The 16,304-nt window shown below is 39.2% G+C and overlaps 2 protein-coding genes across 4 annotated transcripts; one reads left to right on the top strand and one right to left on the bottom strand.

The window, feature by feature from the left end:
* Positions 1-96: 96 nt before the first annotated feature.
* Positions 97-3,272, top strand: pxmp2 (peroxisomal membrane protein 2). The gene is made up of 5 exons (XM_079736128.1): positions 97-302; positions 679-801; positions 955-1,117; positions 1,780-1,899; positions 2,359-3,272. The coding sequence occupies exons 1-5, from the start codon at positions 193-195 to the stop codon at positions 2,425-2,427; spliced, it is 585 nt and encodes a 194-aa protein (XP_079592254.1). The 5' UTR covers positions 97-192; the 3' UTR covers positions 2,428-3,272.
* Positions 3,273-5,738: 2,466 nt separating this feature from the next.
* suds3 (SDS3 homolog, SIN3A corepressor complex component) lies at positions 5,739-14,374 on the bottom strand. Of its 3 annotated transcripts, none has more exons than XM_079731810.1 (12): positions 14,194-14,374; positions 12,272-12,341; positions 12,073-12,128; positions 11,136-11,207; positions 11,004-11,023; positions 10,026-10,182; positions 9,525-9,620; positions 9,136-9,197; positions 9,019-9,040; positions 8,550-8,655; positions 7,865-7,949; positions 5,739-7,380 (listed from the first exon to the last, which is right to left on the bottom strand). In XM_079731810.1, exons 1-12 carry the CDS (start codon positions 14,303-14,305, stop codon positions 7,282-7,284), a joined length of 957 nt encoding a protein of 318 aa, XP_079587936.1. In that variant the 5' UTR covers positions 14,306-14,374; the 3' UTR covers positions 5,739-7,281. The 3 variants fall into 3 exon arrangements, with proteins under 3 accessions (XP_079587936.1, XP_079587937.1, XP_079587938.1); XM_079731811.1 differs by lacking the exon at positions 14,194-14,374 and adding an exon at positions 12,728-14,123; XM_079731812.1 differs by lacking the exon at positions 14,194-14,374 and adding an exon at positions 13,150-14,122.
* Between the last annotated feature and the right edge of the window lie 1,930 nt (positions 14,375-16,304).

The following is a 16,304-nucleotide window of genomic DNA, read 5'->3' as shown; positions in this document are numbered from 1 at the left end:
ATTAATTATGAACTTATTATTATGGCTAGAGCTCGTTTGCTTTTACGTGATGTGGGCGTAACTGGAGTGACGCCATTACGTACATTGATTCGGGAGCACGGAAGAGTTAGCTGCATGCTGCTCGGTTTAGTTCTTTATCGAACTGATTTTATTTTCTCAAGTTAGGAATCGCGTCTAGATAAATACCTGACAATGCCTGTAGCCAGTGTACCAATTAGAGAGGCTCGCATCCCTTTTCGGTTGCTTCAGCAATATTTGTTTCTACTGAAGACATATCCAATTCTTACCAAATCTGTAACGAGGTCAGTACTCTACATAATAAGTAATTTAATAATTAACATTGCATTTATTAGAAAGTGGGTTTCAGCAGCCATACGTGTTTGTATTATGAAAAGTTGGCTTAAACTAACGGAAGTTTCAAACAGTGAGAAAGAAGGTGTTACAAGCATGACACACTTCTAAATAAATAGGGAATAATGTTTACTTTTGCAGTTTTTCAGGTTTTGACGTAGCCTACCACTGTGTACTTAGTGGTTACAACCTTATGGACCCTTGTTCTGAGGATGTCCACGTTTAACCAATCAATGTCTTCCTACAAAAAAAAAATCCATATTATAATCTTACTTTTATTGGTATTTCTGCTCTGCTTTAAAAATGAACGTGCACCTTTATTTTCAGCGGAATACTTTCTTCTTTAGGAAACCTTCTATCTCAATTTCTGGAAGCTAATAAAAACGCCAAAAATGGGAAGCCAGTGAAAGAGATTAACAGAGCAGCCGCCACACGCTACGCAATATTTGGGTAAATTGTCGAAAATGCATTTTAATTAAAATAAATTAACCTTCCGATGTATGACATTGAACCAGACTTGAATACATTGATTTGGACCTCATGACTGAAATCAAATCGAAAGACAAATCACAGTGAGGACGGACATGTCCAAATTGGTTCCAGGTTGTTTCTTACGGGGCCACTCAGCCACTATTTCTACCAGCTGATGGAGGTGTGGATGCCCACCACAGACCCCTACTACATTGTCAAGCGTCTTCTACTAGACCGCCTGATCTTTGCTCCAGTTTTCCTGTTCATCTTCTACCTGGTCATGAACACCCTCGAGGTGGGTAGGCCTACTCGTCCAAGCCCTGGACTGATGCCAGCTAGTTGGGGGTCATTCTTTCTAACCCATGTTGAACGATGAATTGTTGACATATTTATATCTTTTAGAGAAACATGCTTCCTTGGAAGAGCATTGTTGCAAGTTGCTTATTTGGCATTGCAGATCTTTCCATCATTGTATTAGCAGCATTATCTTTGCATTGGCTGTCTACAATACAAAACATTTTATTTGTCTCCAACGAGGAATCTAGATATGTCACCCCTGCACCCAACCTCAAGGAGTTTAGTACTTTGCTCAATACTCATATGAGGGATATAACAATGATAAGAAAGTTATTGTCCGTCTTAAAACAAAAAACAGACCTCCATAACCCTTTCTCGACTGACAAAAAGGCTGGTGCCATAATTGTCATGCATCCTGTCCAAAGTATCATATTGCATTGGGGGAGGATACCTTATTGAATCTCACTATTACTCATTAATACAGAAGCCATTGTATAGTGGATAAATATTCACATAATTTAATTGAACATTTAATTTTATTATAAATATTTGTATTTCACTTTCTTGTGTTTTTGACTTTTTAGGCATAATTTTGTCCACAGTTACAGTTGTAATTTCGCTGAAGGGCATGTTTCACTAATTTTTGCTTGGTCATTTCAGTCAAAGGGGTTGGCCGACCTACAAAATAAATTGGAAGATACTTACTGGACAGCTCTGAAGATGAACTGGAAAGTGTGGACACCTTTTCAGTTCATCAACATCAACTTTGTACCCGTCCAGGTGCGTGTCATCTATTTTTTTTTACAATCTTATTGATTACCTGTGGCTCATGGATAAAAAAAATGGGAGCCATAAATGTACATGAATTACGTGATACTTGAAAAATCCAAATGAGGTTTATATAAGGTATGAAATCAGACAAAAAGTGTTATTTACTAATCTAATGCAAATGTATCTTTAAAACCATGTATGAGACAAAACAACCGGACAATAAGTTACCCTCTATAATTCAACTAACTATTTTATTATATAAATATAATTAAAATAATGATATATAGATTAGATAAAATCATACACCACAATGAAAATAATTCATAATCCTCACATTAAAAGGGTCTGGATTTAATTTATCTAAAAATGAATAGACGGTGCACAACAATACATCAGAGACCTCATATAAATATATTTCAATTCCAAAGGTTCTTGATTGCATCTCTCATGTTTCCCTGTCTCTTTTAGTTCAGAGTGCTGTTTGCCAACGGGGTGGCCTTGTTTTGGTATGCCTACCTAGCATCTGTCCGGAAATGAAAGCTTGTGACATGGTTGCTTGGTAAAGCATCTTCTTGTAGCATCTTCCATCATGGAAATGGAAGAGAAAGAAATGCTTTGCAACACCTGAGGCACCTGAGTGGCCAGAGCAGGGACCTGCTACTACCCGGCTATGACTCGCTGCTACGGCCCGGCTGTCTCCCTGGTCATATAAACAACCGGAATCAGATTCAGAAGGTTGATCAATTATGTGATCTGTTGTTTTCGTTTTCCTCAATGACAATAATCCAGTACCATGATTAGGCAAACTTTCAACAAAAAATGTAATAACAAGATAATTTCACAATACCAAATGAGACAAAAAACTAACAAAAGCGAAAATAATGCATAATAAAAACTAAATCCATATACAAAATCTAGAGATCATCCAAGCAGAGCATGATTATTCATCATTCATTCATGGATTATCGAAACATATTCATGTCACTGTTGGCATTAAGTCAAGTTATAAAAAATAATTATTCAGCTGTTATTATAAACCTTGAAAAGTGGCAAGATGATATGATTACAATATATACAGGTAGATAATTCTAATCAGAGGGAGCTATGAACATAGAGGCTTTCTTTTAGCTATTGATTTGGAAACTGCAGGAACAGATCGAGTTGACGGCATCTGACGTCACTAAATAGGTCACTTTGTGGTTCTGAATTGTCCTATGCGGTATGTTTTGTCAAATAAGGCAGCTAACCAAACATCTACTAACGGAGACGTTGCTTTTATACCATCTGAAGGTGGAGCACTATCGTTTTCAACACAAGACGCAATGGTTAAGGTTAGAAACATATGATGGTCAAAAAGTGATTAGTTAGCTCTGAAAAGCATTTTCCGCACTTAATAAAAGGTCAGACACACGTTATGGTCAAAAGTGAATTTCTCGCTCTGAAAACCATTGAGTTGATATTTTCTTTCCCTTTCTATTCAACCGTGTTCCTAAAATAGCCGAGGGCTGTATATAAACCTTGTACAAACGTCTGGAAGTCAACTACCATCGTTTTGAACACAAGACACAAAGTTTAAGGTCAGAAACACATGTTGGTGAAAAATGGAGCACATGAGATAGTATGATAGTGTGAGTGAGAGAAGAGAGTATGATAGAGTGTGCAGATTATGATAGTGTTTGAGAGAGTATGATAGTGAATGAGAGAGATTATGGTAGTGTGTGTGTGAGAGAGAAGAGATGATAATGTGTCAGAAAGAAGAGTATGAAATTGAGTGTGAGAGAGTTTACGTGAGTGTGTGAGAATGATATTGTGTGTGTGAGAGGATGATAATGTATGAGAGAGTATGGTAGTGAATGTGAGGGATTATGATAGTGTTGAGCGAAGTTAGGTATGAGCTATTCTATGGCCTCTCATACCATCCTAGACCTTTAATGTCATAGCCACACGGTTCTAGACATATAACACATACATGCACGACCCATAACACCCCAACCACGCAATCCTAGACCTTTGTCGTCACAACTACATGATCCCAGACCTATAACATAAGAACCACACAATCATAGACCTATGATGTCACAACCACACAATCTTAGACCTATCCAGTCACAGTAAAACATCCCCCAGATTAACTATTGTTCCTGGGACCAATCAGAAAAGCCTTGGTGTGAGGAAACATGGCTATAATGTGGACGTCAAATGGCATTAAAGGGACACTTCACCCATTTGCATTAAGCTTTGTATCGTTAGAAACCCAGTCATATTTTTGAATGGTCTTGCATCAATCCCCTCATTTTCCCCTGAGACGGGAGAGATCCGTGTCTACCTCTAACACTTTCTGCTTTAAAATACGTAAATATTCTATACAATGTTCTATACGATATTCTAGAACACTCCGGGAGCTCCAGCGCGAGACCTGGAGCTCAATATCTAAATTATATATATAATATATAGAAATCTATAATATCATATACAATATCACGGCCGAAAGATGTGTGCGCCTCTGGATGATATTACGAATAAACGACTGCGTTGGGTTCTCCAACGTCTCTGGTCCTTTCAAATCAATCTGAAGTCGTGGTACATCTGGACTTCATAGAGTCAAAGCCAACGTTTCTTCCCCCAATTCCTTCTCCACCATGGCCGAGAATCAATACACGGGTCTTATTTTGCAAACCCGCACCAGCAAATTACATTACGCACCCGACCAGACCCGCTATAAATTGACACCGACACCGACGCCTGACCCGCACCTGAAGGAAAACATTAGAATTACAGTATCTGGTGATTGGCGGGGTGCTTTAGATTGCTGTGCAAAACAAGCACATCATCCACTGTGGACGGTTTTAGCAGACTCCTCTGCTCCTTAATAACATATCCAGCACGGGAGAAGTCTTGTTGGCATCGCCAAACCCGCGACCGACCCGCGCTGTTCAAGCGTCCGACCCGACCCGCACCCGACACAGTATTCTTTTTCAGCTGTTTCATCCAAATTGTGCGGGTCATCCGCTGATTGGCTGTTATGTTATGTTACTGGAGTGAACGCTGATTGGCATTGTGGGAGTTGTCGTCTTCAATCCAAGCGCCAAAAAGTCACTGTCTGCTTTTTCTCGGTCAAGAAGTCACCAAATTAGAAATTTATGTTACTATTCGACTAAATATATAACCCACTTTCAATACAGATTCAAGTCTCCACCGGTAAAATTCTCCTTTAAGATGCCATTGATAGCTTTGAATGCTCATCAGCCATTATCCGACATTACAATCACCTCTGTCAGCCCCCAGGCAAAGACTTTAGACAAAAACAAGCCTTTAATACAGTGGAAAATTGAGGGATTGCTTTAACAGGCATTGTCTGAGGCAGCGACTAACACAACTTTCATGTTTCGCACCTGTAATAATCAGGGCACAAAACAAAATAAACCAGCTATGGCTCTGTCAAAGACCCTTTGTGTTTAAGGCCAAATAACACCTCTGCTTACGGGAAAAAAAGACAAAATAACCATACAAGGCAAGGTGCAATTTACATCAAGTCATCCATACTATACTATACAATTACAATTGGCATGTGGACAGTCACAATTTAGATTATTTGAAAAATATAAAACAGGAGATGTGTTTGATGATGAAGGAAATGTGGCTTCATAACATGCATTTTTTTTATGCATTCCAAATACCCAGAGTCTGAGCCATTTTATATAAATGCTACTCTGCTTTGGTTCAATGTAGTTCCAATGTCTTATCAGAAGTAAGTCTTTTACCAATGTATGTTGTTTAAATAGAAAAATAATTTCTAAATGAGATTCCAAAACAGCCCATTAGAAATGGATAAGAAAAAACTTGAGATGTAGAAATATAATAATTTATTCAATTATTTTACTAGGCAAAAGTTGAAGTTCACCTCACACCATGTTGAACACTGGTGAACGAGCCATGTTTAGAGATCGCCCGAGTTGGTCTCTTGATTCTGTCTCAGAAAATGGCGCCCGGACTGACTTGACATGTACACAGAAAACGGTTTCCCATAATTCCGTACAACATGATTTTAACTGTTAATCACAGAAATGTTTAGGATGAACCATACAATACACTCTTGAGATAGTCCCCGACAATGAAAGCTGCTATTTAAACAAAATGTGTTAGGAATACAATTAAGGGGTATAGGTCTCCATAATACAGTAATGCAGCAGAAAATATTCTAGGTTCTGGCTAATTCTTAGCTGCTCATTAATGACATTAATGACCCAAATCATAATTGTAGTTCACTTAGGAAAAACGTTCTACATTATTTAAGATTAGTTACTAATCTTAAATAATGTAGATTAATTACTAATCTTAAATAATGTCCCCATTAATAATCATTAGTATTAATTGCGACAGAAGTTCAAAACCGATGGACACATTCCCCTGCAAATATTCTGACAGAATTATTCTTGGATGGGGATGTTAAGGCTGTAGCTTAAAATGACCTGGGCATATCTGTAGTCAATGCTCATCGATAGTGATTTCAATAATGTTATCAATATATCACATCCTAATCCTTTAACTGATATTGTGTACCACTCGGTTGCAAATAGTGGACAGAAGACTGCTATTGAGTTTTTGGAATTCTGAAAGAAAGTCTCCTGCTACTAACTAGGAGTGGCTCAACCTTGCACATTGTGTTTTTCCCGAAAAAAGTATATAGAACGCAAAAAGGAAAAACAACAGTTTAATCCAAGAGCAACACTTGCAATCAATATACAACCGGATGCATCCTACAAAACACAGCCATTAGTTCAATCTGATGTTTGACATGAATGCAATGACAAACACAAAATAATCCTTACAAAGTTTGACAACCAAATTAAATGTTTCCAATAATATCAAAAATATATTTACGATAACAGAAAGAAAACATAGCCTTGGGTGACTACATCGCAACCACCCAACTCAATCTGTTACAGCCACCCACGTCTGTGCGTGCACTTTTGTCGTCTTATTATTTTAGGTACGGAGCCATACCGCAGGTGGGAATGTTACAAACACTGCCAGAGAAAATTTGCTTTGTTGCAGAAGAGCACAGCTACGGCTGTGACGGTTTGAGGAGCTGGACAGAGCTGAGACCTTCGTGGAGCAGAAGGACAGGACCACAGCGAAAGGTACAAACCAGTAGTAGTCACAAGGGGACGTTGGCCCTGCCCACAGTACATTAAAAGACGTGGGGGAGAAATGCGGCGAAGTACGTTCCATTTTTCGTTTATCAAAGTCATTCTCTAATGGGAATTGGAGCGATAAACATGACCCCTGGAGTCTGCTCGTTGAAAAGGTACAGACAAAAAGGAGAGTGAGTGAGTCTGGGGGCGGTCAATGCACAAGCGGAGTGATGAGTTGGAGGGATATAGGGGGGGTTCACGCGGCCGAACGTCGCCGGATCACAAAGGCTCCTCGCTGTAACTGTCCCAGGTATATCCTCATTTTGGTGCTGTCGCTGGTCTTCCGCACCCAGATCTAGAGGAGGAGCAACAGTAGCTGTAAGACACTTTCTTTCCCTGTGGGTCTGACAACACACAAAGCACTCATAACACACCAGAATTGGTAATGCTTTCGTTAAAGAAAGATGCCTTTGCATGCATGCATACATACAACCATGCTTTTTCAATGCTTTCATTCAAGAAAGCATCACCCTTTCCAATGTGCTCTGAGTGGGGTTGGTCGGGTCGCATGGACACATTGAGATTGTCTTTTGGGTCCCAAGATGAAAAGGTTGAAGAAGCCCTGGTTTGGGAACCCATTTCCCAACAGGGATTCATACCAATTCAGATACTCGGATAATAAAGTACTGAAGCTCCATCTACATGACAATTATTAAGCAGAGGCTTTTTTCCAAAGCAACTTCCACTGAGTGCAATCAAAAATTATGACAGAGTGCAAGAATCATTGTAGTACATAGAAATTCATATAACTTATGAAATAATTAAGAAATGGAGCCTGCCTCATTGGTTCCCACAGAGCAGATGACACAGCTGATCTTGGTGTTGTCCTTTGACTCTAGGTAAATGGCCTGGCTCTTATGGTACCTGCAAGAGTGGATCATACACAAGTATTAACAACAAACATTTATTATGGAGGACAGTAGGAAGGTTGTTATTTAGTCAATAAAATATATTTGTTAAAAATATATTACAAAAAATATTAGTGAGGTTGCAAGGAAATGCACTTAAAATAACAAAATTATAGTATGAATATTTACTTTTTTTATTATTTTATTTCCATGCATGCATTGCTCTCAGAAGGTAGTGAAATACAGCTTTCAACAAGACTTTCCCAACCTACAACCAGCCTTTGTTATAATACATTACCTTTTATTTATTTATGTTTATAGCCACTTAAAGTGCAGACCCTCCCGTTGCGCTTGGTAGACATTATAGAAACAAAAAGGCTACAAGCAAGCTTGCGAAGGTCTTCCCAAGACCTTCCAAACAAAAGCATCCATCAGGCTGATGCACGCAGTTGTTTCAACAGGCAGCATTAGAATACCTATAGGGCCATCTAGTGGCCAGTATGTATTATACAATACTAATTATACAAACACTGGGATGCCTGCGGGACACATCCACGATACAAGAGACACAATGAAGCAACATTTGGCAACAAGTACGACAGGGGCGGGAACAGACCATCTTTTGTCGTAGTAGAGCTTCCCTTCCTCTATGCGGGCCTCATAGCGCTGGGACGGGATCTCGACGGGGGTGGTGGGGAGGTGCTCCGGAGACGAGGGAGATACTGGGGGAGCACATTTACAATGAACTCATCTCTGCATATCACTGTCAAGTTTTGGATTGACATGATATAATATATGGAACAGGCTGATCATTCAATGTGCCCGTCGTGTTTGAGTGTTAATGTATTGCCATGAAATGAAGTATGTGGCATTTTAACAAGATTTAAAAATGTCACAAGATTTAACAAGATATTTCCTAAAATTGTAAACACATAATTATATTTCAAATATGGGGTTTAATATCTGTATTCCATCATCATGTATTGAAGATGTCTTTAGAAAACATTCTGTTAATATTATAAAATTCATTGTAATTATTGTCCTTGGTAATCCCATATTCCCCGGCCCTATGAACTTAAACATACCTGGACGTTTTGGTGATTTCAGCTGTGAAGAGACCATATTGAAAAAATTATAACAAAAACGACGCCAAAATATATAAATATATGTTGGCTCTTTAGAAAGTGACATGACAGAATTACCTTGTTTAGCATTCTCAGATCCTCCATGATCTGTTCGTCTGTTAGCAAATAATTTAACTGAGGTGTGCTTAGTTAGGGGAAGTGTAGCATTTATACATTCATGACAGGTACATCTTCCTAATAAAAAAAGACAACAGGTTCACTGCCAAGCATATTTACAGTTAGGTACCTTGATGTGGCTCATAAACTTGACAAAGAGTATGCATTGCAAATACAAAATGTATTAAGAAAATAAATAAATAAATATATTGGGCATAATAAATAAAAGTCTTTACAAGCCATTGCCCTAAGAAGCAACAATACACAGAGCACAAGTAGAGACTTAATGTGCCATTACCCTAAGAAACAACACACACGCAGAGACTTTCTCCTTAAAAAGAAAAGGATATCAGGAGCGGGTTTCCTGCGTTTGTCTGGAATGGGGACCGGATCATTCGGTCTTCTCCTCAGCTTTCTGGTCGTATTGGGTTTCATCTCCATAGAATCTGAAATACCACACATTTATGAAATTAGATTCCAGTTTTCTGTTTGTCAGTTAATAAAAGGGCTAGAGTACTTAAAAATGTCCTAATACAGCCTATAGCTCTTTCCACGAATGAATCACACCTTAATGATAGCCATGATTACGTTCATAGTTGGAGGCTTAAATTGGTTAACATCAAAGAGAACGTTGGATGCCATTTTGCAGAAGAAGTAATTTTACTCCGAGCACAGCTAACACTGCCAACATAGATCTGAAGGAGCACCTTTAGGAAGGTGCTCCTTCAGATCTTTTTAAGGCCAGAACAGGAAAAAAGGAGGAATTTTGTTCAATCAGGAACACAGCCTCTCTGATCTCTCCACAACACAGGGCCTGGGATGGCATACATGTGCTGCAGCTCTCCGCTTACCTCCCGTCAGCTCCATTGTCACTTTCTCATTCTCAATCATCTTCTTCTTCTCTTCTAGTTCTGCAATGAGGTTCTCCTTCAGCTCCACCTTCTTGTCATCAAACTCCTTCACCGCAGCCTTTTTCTCTTTGATGTAGTTCCGCTCCACCTGTTCAGACTTCAGGGCAGAGGTTCACATGGCCCACACAAGGTTAGGATTAAATTCTCACACACACACACACACACACACACACACACACACACACACACACACACACACACACACACACACACACACACACACACACACACACACACACACACACACACCTCATATTAGAATCGTTTTGGAGAGTGGTTCCATCTTCTCATTGAGTGAATTGACCAAAAATGTGGTCCAGCCAGTAGCACCATTACCGTGCATTATAAAATAATCAAGCGGCTGAGGATAAAGAACTGCTGTCCAATATAATGCATCTGTTGAATCCTAGATAAATACTGTCTACTCATTCTGGAGTATAAGGAGAATAGCCAATGGGGAGGTGGAGTAGAGTGCAAACATGCTTGCTTGCAAGATGCTTTTTTTCCTTCCTCCGGTTGCAACAAATGAATCAATGCAGCAGTCAGAATGATGTTGTTCATATAGTCTATGGAAATGTACACTATTCCCAGACAGTTTGGGAGATTAACAATTACAAAATAGCATTGACAAAACGTCATTACTTGGATATATTCCTATACTCTTCGATGCAAAGATATATAGTTTCCCTGAGGGAAGCTGAATTCACTTGCTTGTACACTAGTCACATCTTAAGAGGTAAATGTGGTCATCATGACTCAACATAAATTGTCTTTAAAGCCAATTCTATCTGTGAATCTAAGCTAGACCGATATGTGGGCTCCCATTCTTATACAGTTTCAAATTAAGCAAATCTAGAATTTTCTAAAACATCTGAGGTATGTGAAATGCTGGAGTCTTCAACCGATGATAATGATTACCTCAAGCTGGAGAAAAAGATCTGCAGGGAGAGAGCAATACAAGACACTTTTGTTAACGAACATTGGCAGCACAGGCAGACAAATACGAGACAGAAATACGAGAATGTTTTCTAAAAAGAAAAAACATCTTGCCTGCATTGCGGAGCCTTTCTTTGTACTGCTGGTCCAGCTTTTTCATTCTCTTCTGGTACTCCTGCAGTGTCCCTAAAAAAACAGCACTTCCACTTACTACAACAAACAACACTATTAACCCCAAGAGTGTCAGAAGGAAGAAGCTGTGGTCAGAAAACAAAACCGACGACCCAGAAGCTATGCTTTTTTATTTGTAGGCGTCATCGGTCACATTCTTGTAATGCCTATCAGTAATCACCATTATGAAGAAATGTTGGCTGCTGTCCATTTCACGTTAGGTCTATCGACTTCTTAGACTCAGGTCTTTTTTTTTGTTTGTTACCTCAATTAGCTAATCCACTGTTAATACACTTGTGTGATTGCTTCGTGATAAGAAACGACAGTGTCTTCTAAAAGACCGCCAGGCTAATATACTTTTTTAGGGCACTATGGTTCATATAATCCCTAGTTAACCATGGTTAACTAAGGTTAACTATGGATTTTAACACAATGGGTGTCATGAATCAAATTATATTCAGCAGTTAAATTGAGAAATTATTATTTCAATCAGAATTTCGCAGATCCCTCTCAGCTATGGGTATATTAGCTTTCACTGAATAGGTTTTTGACATGCATAAACAATTTACATCCTCAACATCTAAATAAATGGCTGATGGAAAAACTTAGTGTTAGGTTGAATAAGTAAATTGAGCAGTTACGAAGCAACTGAGACTTGGCAAACAAGCATTATAAGGATCTATTCTGTAGTATAGAACATCTATATCAGAAAATCTGCAACCACAGAGGTCGTTGACTAGGTAAACATTTAACACAATATATCAAACGATGAATCATGACGACTTACACATTTAAAGAAAACGATATGAAACTCATTACAGCAAAACTCCCCATTCCTTTTGGCAACTCTAAGGAGCAAAAAAGACAACCCAGAAATTACCTTCTTGTAATTGCTGCAACTGTCTTTTAAGGGAGGCCAGTTTATCTTGGTACATCCTATAGAGAATGAAAGAACAAACTTTAATCATCATTCCACTGAGTTCGTGAGATACATATATGTACTCTGTCCTCCTCTGGGGATAAATTATGAAATGTATTGTTACATCTCTTTATTTAACTCATAACGGAACAAAACTCACTGCTCTTTAATTTCCACATAATCATCATCGTCATGCTTGGCGAGGTCGGTTTCACTGGCATCCTCTGTGTCTGAAAGGTTTTGGAACACGGACACATTGAATAAACAAGAGGACTACACTTAATATTGCAAGTATAATGACGCATTCATCCATAATTGAACTTCCATTCAAACCCTCTCCTAGAAATTCACACCCGAACATGTGCTCGCCAACAGGTTAATAGAGGGACCAGACCCACAGCGAGTATGTTAGGTAGGTGGCAAAGAAAAGCCGTGGATCAGATAACATGCGTGGCATGGGCAGGCTAATGGTGACGTACTGGTGCCTCGGACCGGTGGCTAACCTCACAAAACGAGGCAGTGAAATAACCCACAATTCAGAACAGTAGCATTAAGACAAGCAAAAGCTGAAAGTACAATTTGACACGATCCTCTTAATCCTTAAACCTGACATTACTGTTAATGTGGCGCTCGTCCCCTTCGGCTTTAACTTGGATGTCAAACGTCTGCTGCATGGCGGAACTACTGACGGTCCTTCCAACTGGTCCGTGTCTACTTCACCCCGTCACAGCGGCTGCTTGAGCTAACTTAGCATCGGAGCATCGGCGTCGCAATGTACGGACCAAAATAACTTGCCATTCAAGTTCAGCTGCAGCAGCTAAGCTAATGCTAACTCACAGAGACGACAGAGAATAAAAAGGTTTCAGGCTTCGCGTCAGCCTGACCCGGTAGCTCTGATCCGATAGCACGACGCGTTAGCTTCAGTTAGCGCATCGCCATGTTAACAGGCGAGCCGGGCGCTGTTATTATCCGTTTGAAAGTCTGGTCAACCACAGCTGTTCCGGTGGCTCTAGGAGGACGGGGAGGAAAATGTCAAACCTTTCAGCGTTGTCATCCTGTCTTTTCTGTCCTTTACCCTTCCACTCCCAGGTCGGGTATAGTGTACTGGTTGGAAGGGCAGAGCTGGACCAACTCACCGCAGGGCTCGGTGACCTGTCAGTGTTCGCTGTTAACGTTACGTCGTAACCAGCCGGTACCTCAGTACTATGGTTAGTTACTCATAGTTTTGTACAGTCTACGGGTTACTATGGAGACTGGTTAGTTGCTGGTATGAAACCGTCTATAGGTACTATGGGGGACTTGTTAGTTAGTATAATAAAACAGTTTACCTGTTACTATGGGGAACTGGTTAGTAACTAGTAAAAAACCGTCCACCAGTTATTATGGGGGACTAGGTTATAAACTAGTATAAAACATTCTACCAGTTACTATGGGGAACTGGGATAGATACTAGTATAATTCAGTATACGGGTTAATAAAGGTCACTGCTGAGGTGAAAGTATAAAACTATACGGGTTACTATGGGGGACTTGTTAGTTGCCTTCCGGGGGACTTGTTCGTTAGTAGTGTAAGACAGTATACGGTTACTACTAACCGTCTAGGGGTTACAAACGGGGACTGGTTAGTTACATACAATGGTTAAAGGTTCTCCCTCCATATTGCCAATTAAAAGACAAAGAGGTGTTGCAAATACCACGTTTTACTATATGGTATATATTCACAACACACGTTTATATATGAGACAGACGCTATTCCATGGGCTGGAAGTCCGACCAGAGGTGCTGCCTTTAGGGCTAACATTAAGACAGCTAAACGTAAGGCTAACAGGAGTTGTACTATTTATCTCCCAGACAGCTACCTGTAGGGCTAACTTGCTCCCAGAAATGGCATCATTAAGCTCCACACGGAGCCTTTCTGATTATACGTCGCTAGAAGTACACATTGTAAACTATTTTATTAATTGAACGTCTAATTGCTGTTATTCAAAGCTATATTAGGTGAACGGTGCTCTATATACATCTGGACATCCCCAGCAAGTAGACCGAGCCAGGCTGGTGTTTACTCTGCTCTCTTTTCCTTTACCTTCTTCTGAGTCTCTTCCTCTGAAGCTCCTATCATCCTCCTCCTCCACACTGTCGAGTTCCTCTTCATCGTTATAATAGTCTACCATGGGTGATAGCAAAGTTGAAGCCATTTGTTTGCCTGTGAGATGTAAACAAATGCAAAAACCCAAACAATCGATTTGTGTTTTGCAGCTTGGAACAGCGCCTACAATTTCTAGGACCACCGATAACAAAGCTGCCCGTCGATTTGCCTGGATAAAATGTTAATGTTCACAACGTTAATGGTAGCAATTATCTGATTTATATTGAATACTTTTAGAGTATTCTATGATGCATTATTTATTTGATACAATGTTAGTTTATTTTTATATTAAATAGGAGTTATATTTGAAATCTCTACAGGCATATATTTGATAACCACATAAACTCTGGCCTATTTCTTTGTGTTTTTGAATCAACCTAAAGGGAAAAAACGATGTATTGTAATGCTTAAATGACTAAATTAAACTAAATTAAATCTTTAAATCAATCCCATCATATTTATTACTATATGTGTATCAATTGTACAGTTTCTTATATAATAGAACCCTAATGTGATAAGTAAGTAGGAATGAAATGCATTGCTATTCTGACTGGAAGGTGAACTCAAGCGCTCCTGATAACATTTTATTTAGTCCATTATATCCATCAGGTAGGCCTAGAAATAGAACTGGACACTGAAATTGAAAGGAGGACCCTTGAACTTGGAGTGCATCAGTTATTGACAAACCATGGTTTGTATTAGTTTATGCATTCATAAAGACCAAATTTCTAAGTTCTCGAATGATCCCACACTGGTGCGACGAGAATTCATCCAATAAGTCAGCAATTAGGCCTACCTGATAACTACTAAGAACAGTTATCGGCCACGTGTGTAGATAGCAGTGTTTGTTTGACTGCTGCTTTAAATACTACTACCTACTCTGTGTTAGCCTGCCAAATAAACATTGGACCCTTTTTGGATTGTCTAGTTTAGGGTTGGTTCTGTTTAAGCGACCAAATGGTTATAAAACACTGTTCTTTCCTTAAGTATAAGTTACCAACTGGATATAACATACTGCTCTTTCCTTAAATAAAAAGCACTAAAGGGTTATAATACACTGCCCTTTCCTTAAGTATAAGCGACCAAAGGGTTATAGCACACTGCTCTTTCCTTAAGTATAAAGGACTAAATGGAAGACATTGCTCTTTCCTTAAGTATAAGGGACGAAAGGGTCATAACACACTGCTCTGTTCTTTGGTCATTATAAGCGACTAAAGGGTTGTAACAGACTGCTTTCTTCTTTGGTCAGTATAGGGGACTAACGATTCATAACACACTGCTCTTTCCTTTGGTTAGTATTGGGGACTAAAGGGTCATGACACACAGCTCTCTCCTTGGGTCAGTATAGGGGAATAAAGGGTCATATGACAAATTGATCTTTTCTTTGCAATTGATTCAGAATCTTTCTCCTAGTTCAGAAGTGTGAGCTATAGGGACATTCCCATGTTTTTCTCATTCTAGATATGGTTAAGATTGTATAGTTCTTTAATAACCATGGCACCAGATTCAACGTATCTTACTCATAGTTTATTATTGTTGCACGCCGCAGATTACTGCTTTGCATATAAATCTGTGAAGGGAACTTCTCAAGTTCCCTCTCAAGCCCTTTGTTTTGGCAGGATTTTCTATGCTTGATTGAGGTGATGTTATGAATCATCTGCTGCCTGATGGGATTTAAGGACAGCCACAATGACATATTTGAGTAAGTGGCTGGTTGCCAAAAGTTTAATTGTCCAATGTGAATGAGATCAGGTTCCTCTCGAAATGTAACTTCTTCAAGGAGTCAAATTATGCTCTTAACTAGTACATGAACTGTATCATCCACTCACTGACTCTGATGATAGACACAAAAATAAGCAGGATACTGTACTTTCACCTCTGCAAATTACAAGAATTTAATTACGACACAAGGGGGCACTAGTGCAATATAGAATCGTCTATTCCAAAGGTAACATGAATCTATTTAAGTTTAAATACAACGATAAAAGCCGACCTCCATTAATGTAGAAATGATTCAAAGGAAAAATATTTCCTATTTTCCATAATTC

This window comes from Pollachius pollachius (assembly GCF_949987615.1).
Source record: "Pollachius pollachius genome assembly, chromosome: 1".
Classification (NCBI taxonomy): Eukaryota; Metazoa; Chordata; class Actinopteri; order Gadiformes; family Gadidae; genus Pollachius; species Pollachius pollachius.
The sequence above is the reverse complement of the archived record's forward strand: the minus strand, read 5'-3'. Positions and strand labels throughout refer to the sequence as shown.

Bases quoted from the DNA above. Each gene is read 5' to 3' on its own strand.
- pxmp2 (XM_079736128.1), top strand. From the start codon at position 193: ATGCCTGTAGCCAGTGTACCAATTAGAGAGGCTCGCATCCCTTTTCGG. The intron at 802-954 runs GTAAATTGTCGA...AATTGGTTCCAG, and splicing joins ACACGCTACGCAATATTTGG to GTTGTTTCTTACGGGGCCAC. The intron at 1,900-2,358 runs GTGCGTGTCATC...TGTCTCTTTTAG, and splicing joins TCAACTTTGTACCCGTCCAG to TTCAGAGTGCTGTTTGCCAA.
- suds3 (XM_079731810.1), bottom strand. From the start codon at position 14,305: ATGGCTTCAACTTTGCTATCACCCATGGTAGACTATTATAACGATGAA. The intron at 9,041-9,135 runs GTAATTCTGTCA...GTCTCTTCACAG, and splicing joins ATCTGAGAATGCTAAACAAG to CTGAAATCACCAAAACGTCC. The intron at 7,381-7,864 runs GCAGGCTCCATT...CTCCTCCTCTAG, and splicing joins GCTCTGTGGGAACCAATGAG to ATCTGGGTGCGGAAGACCAG.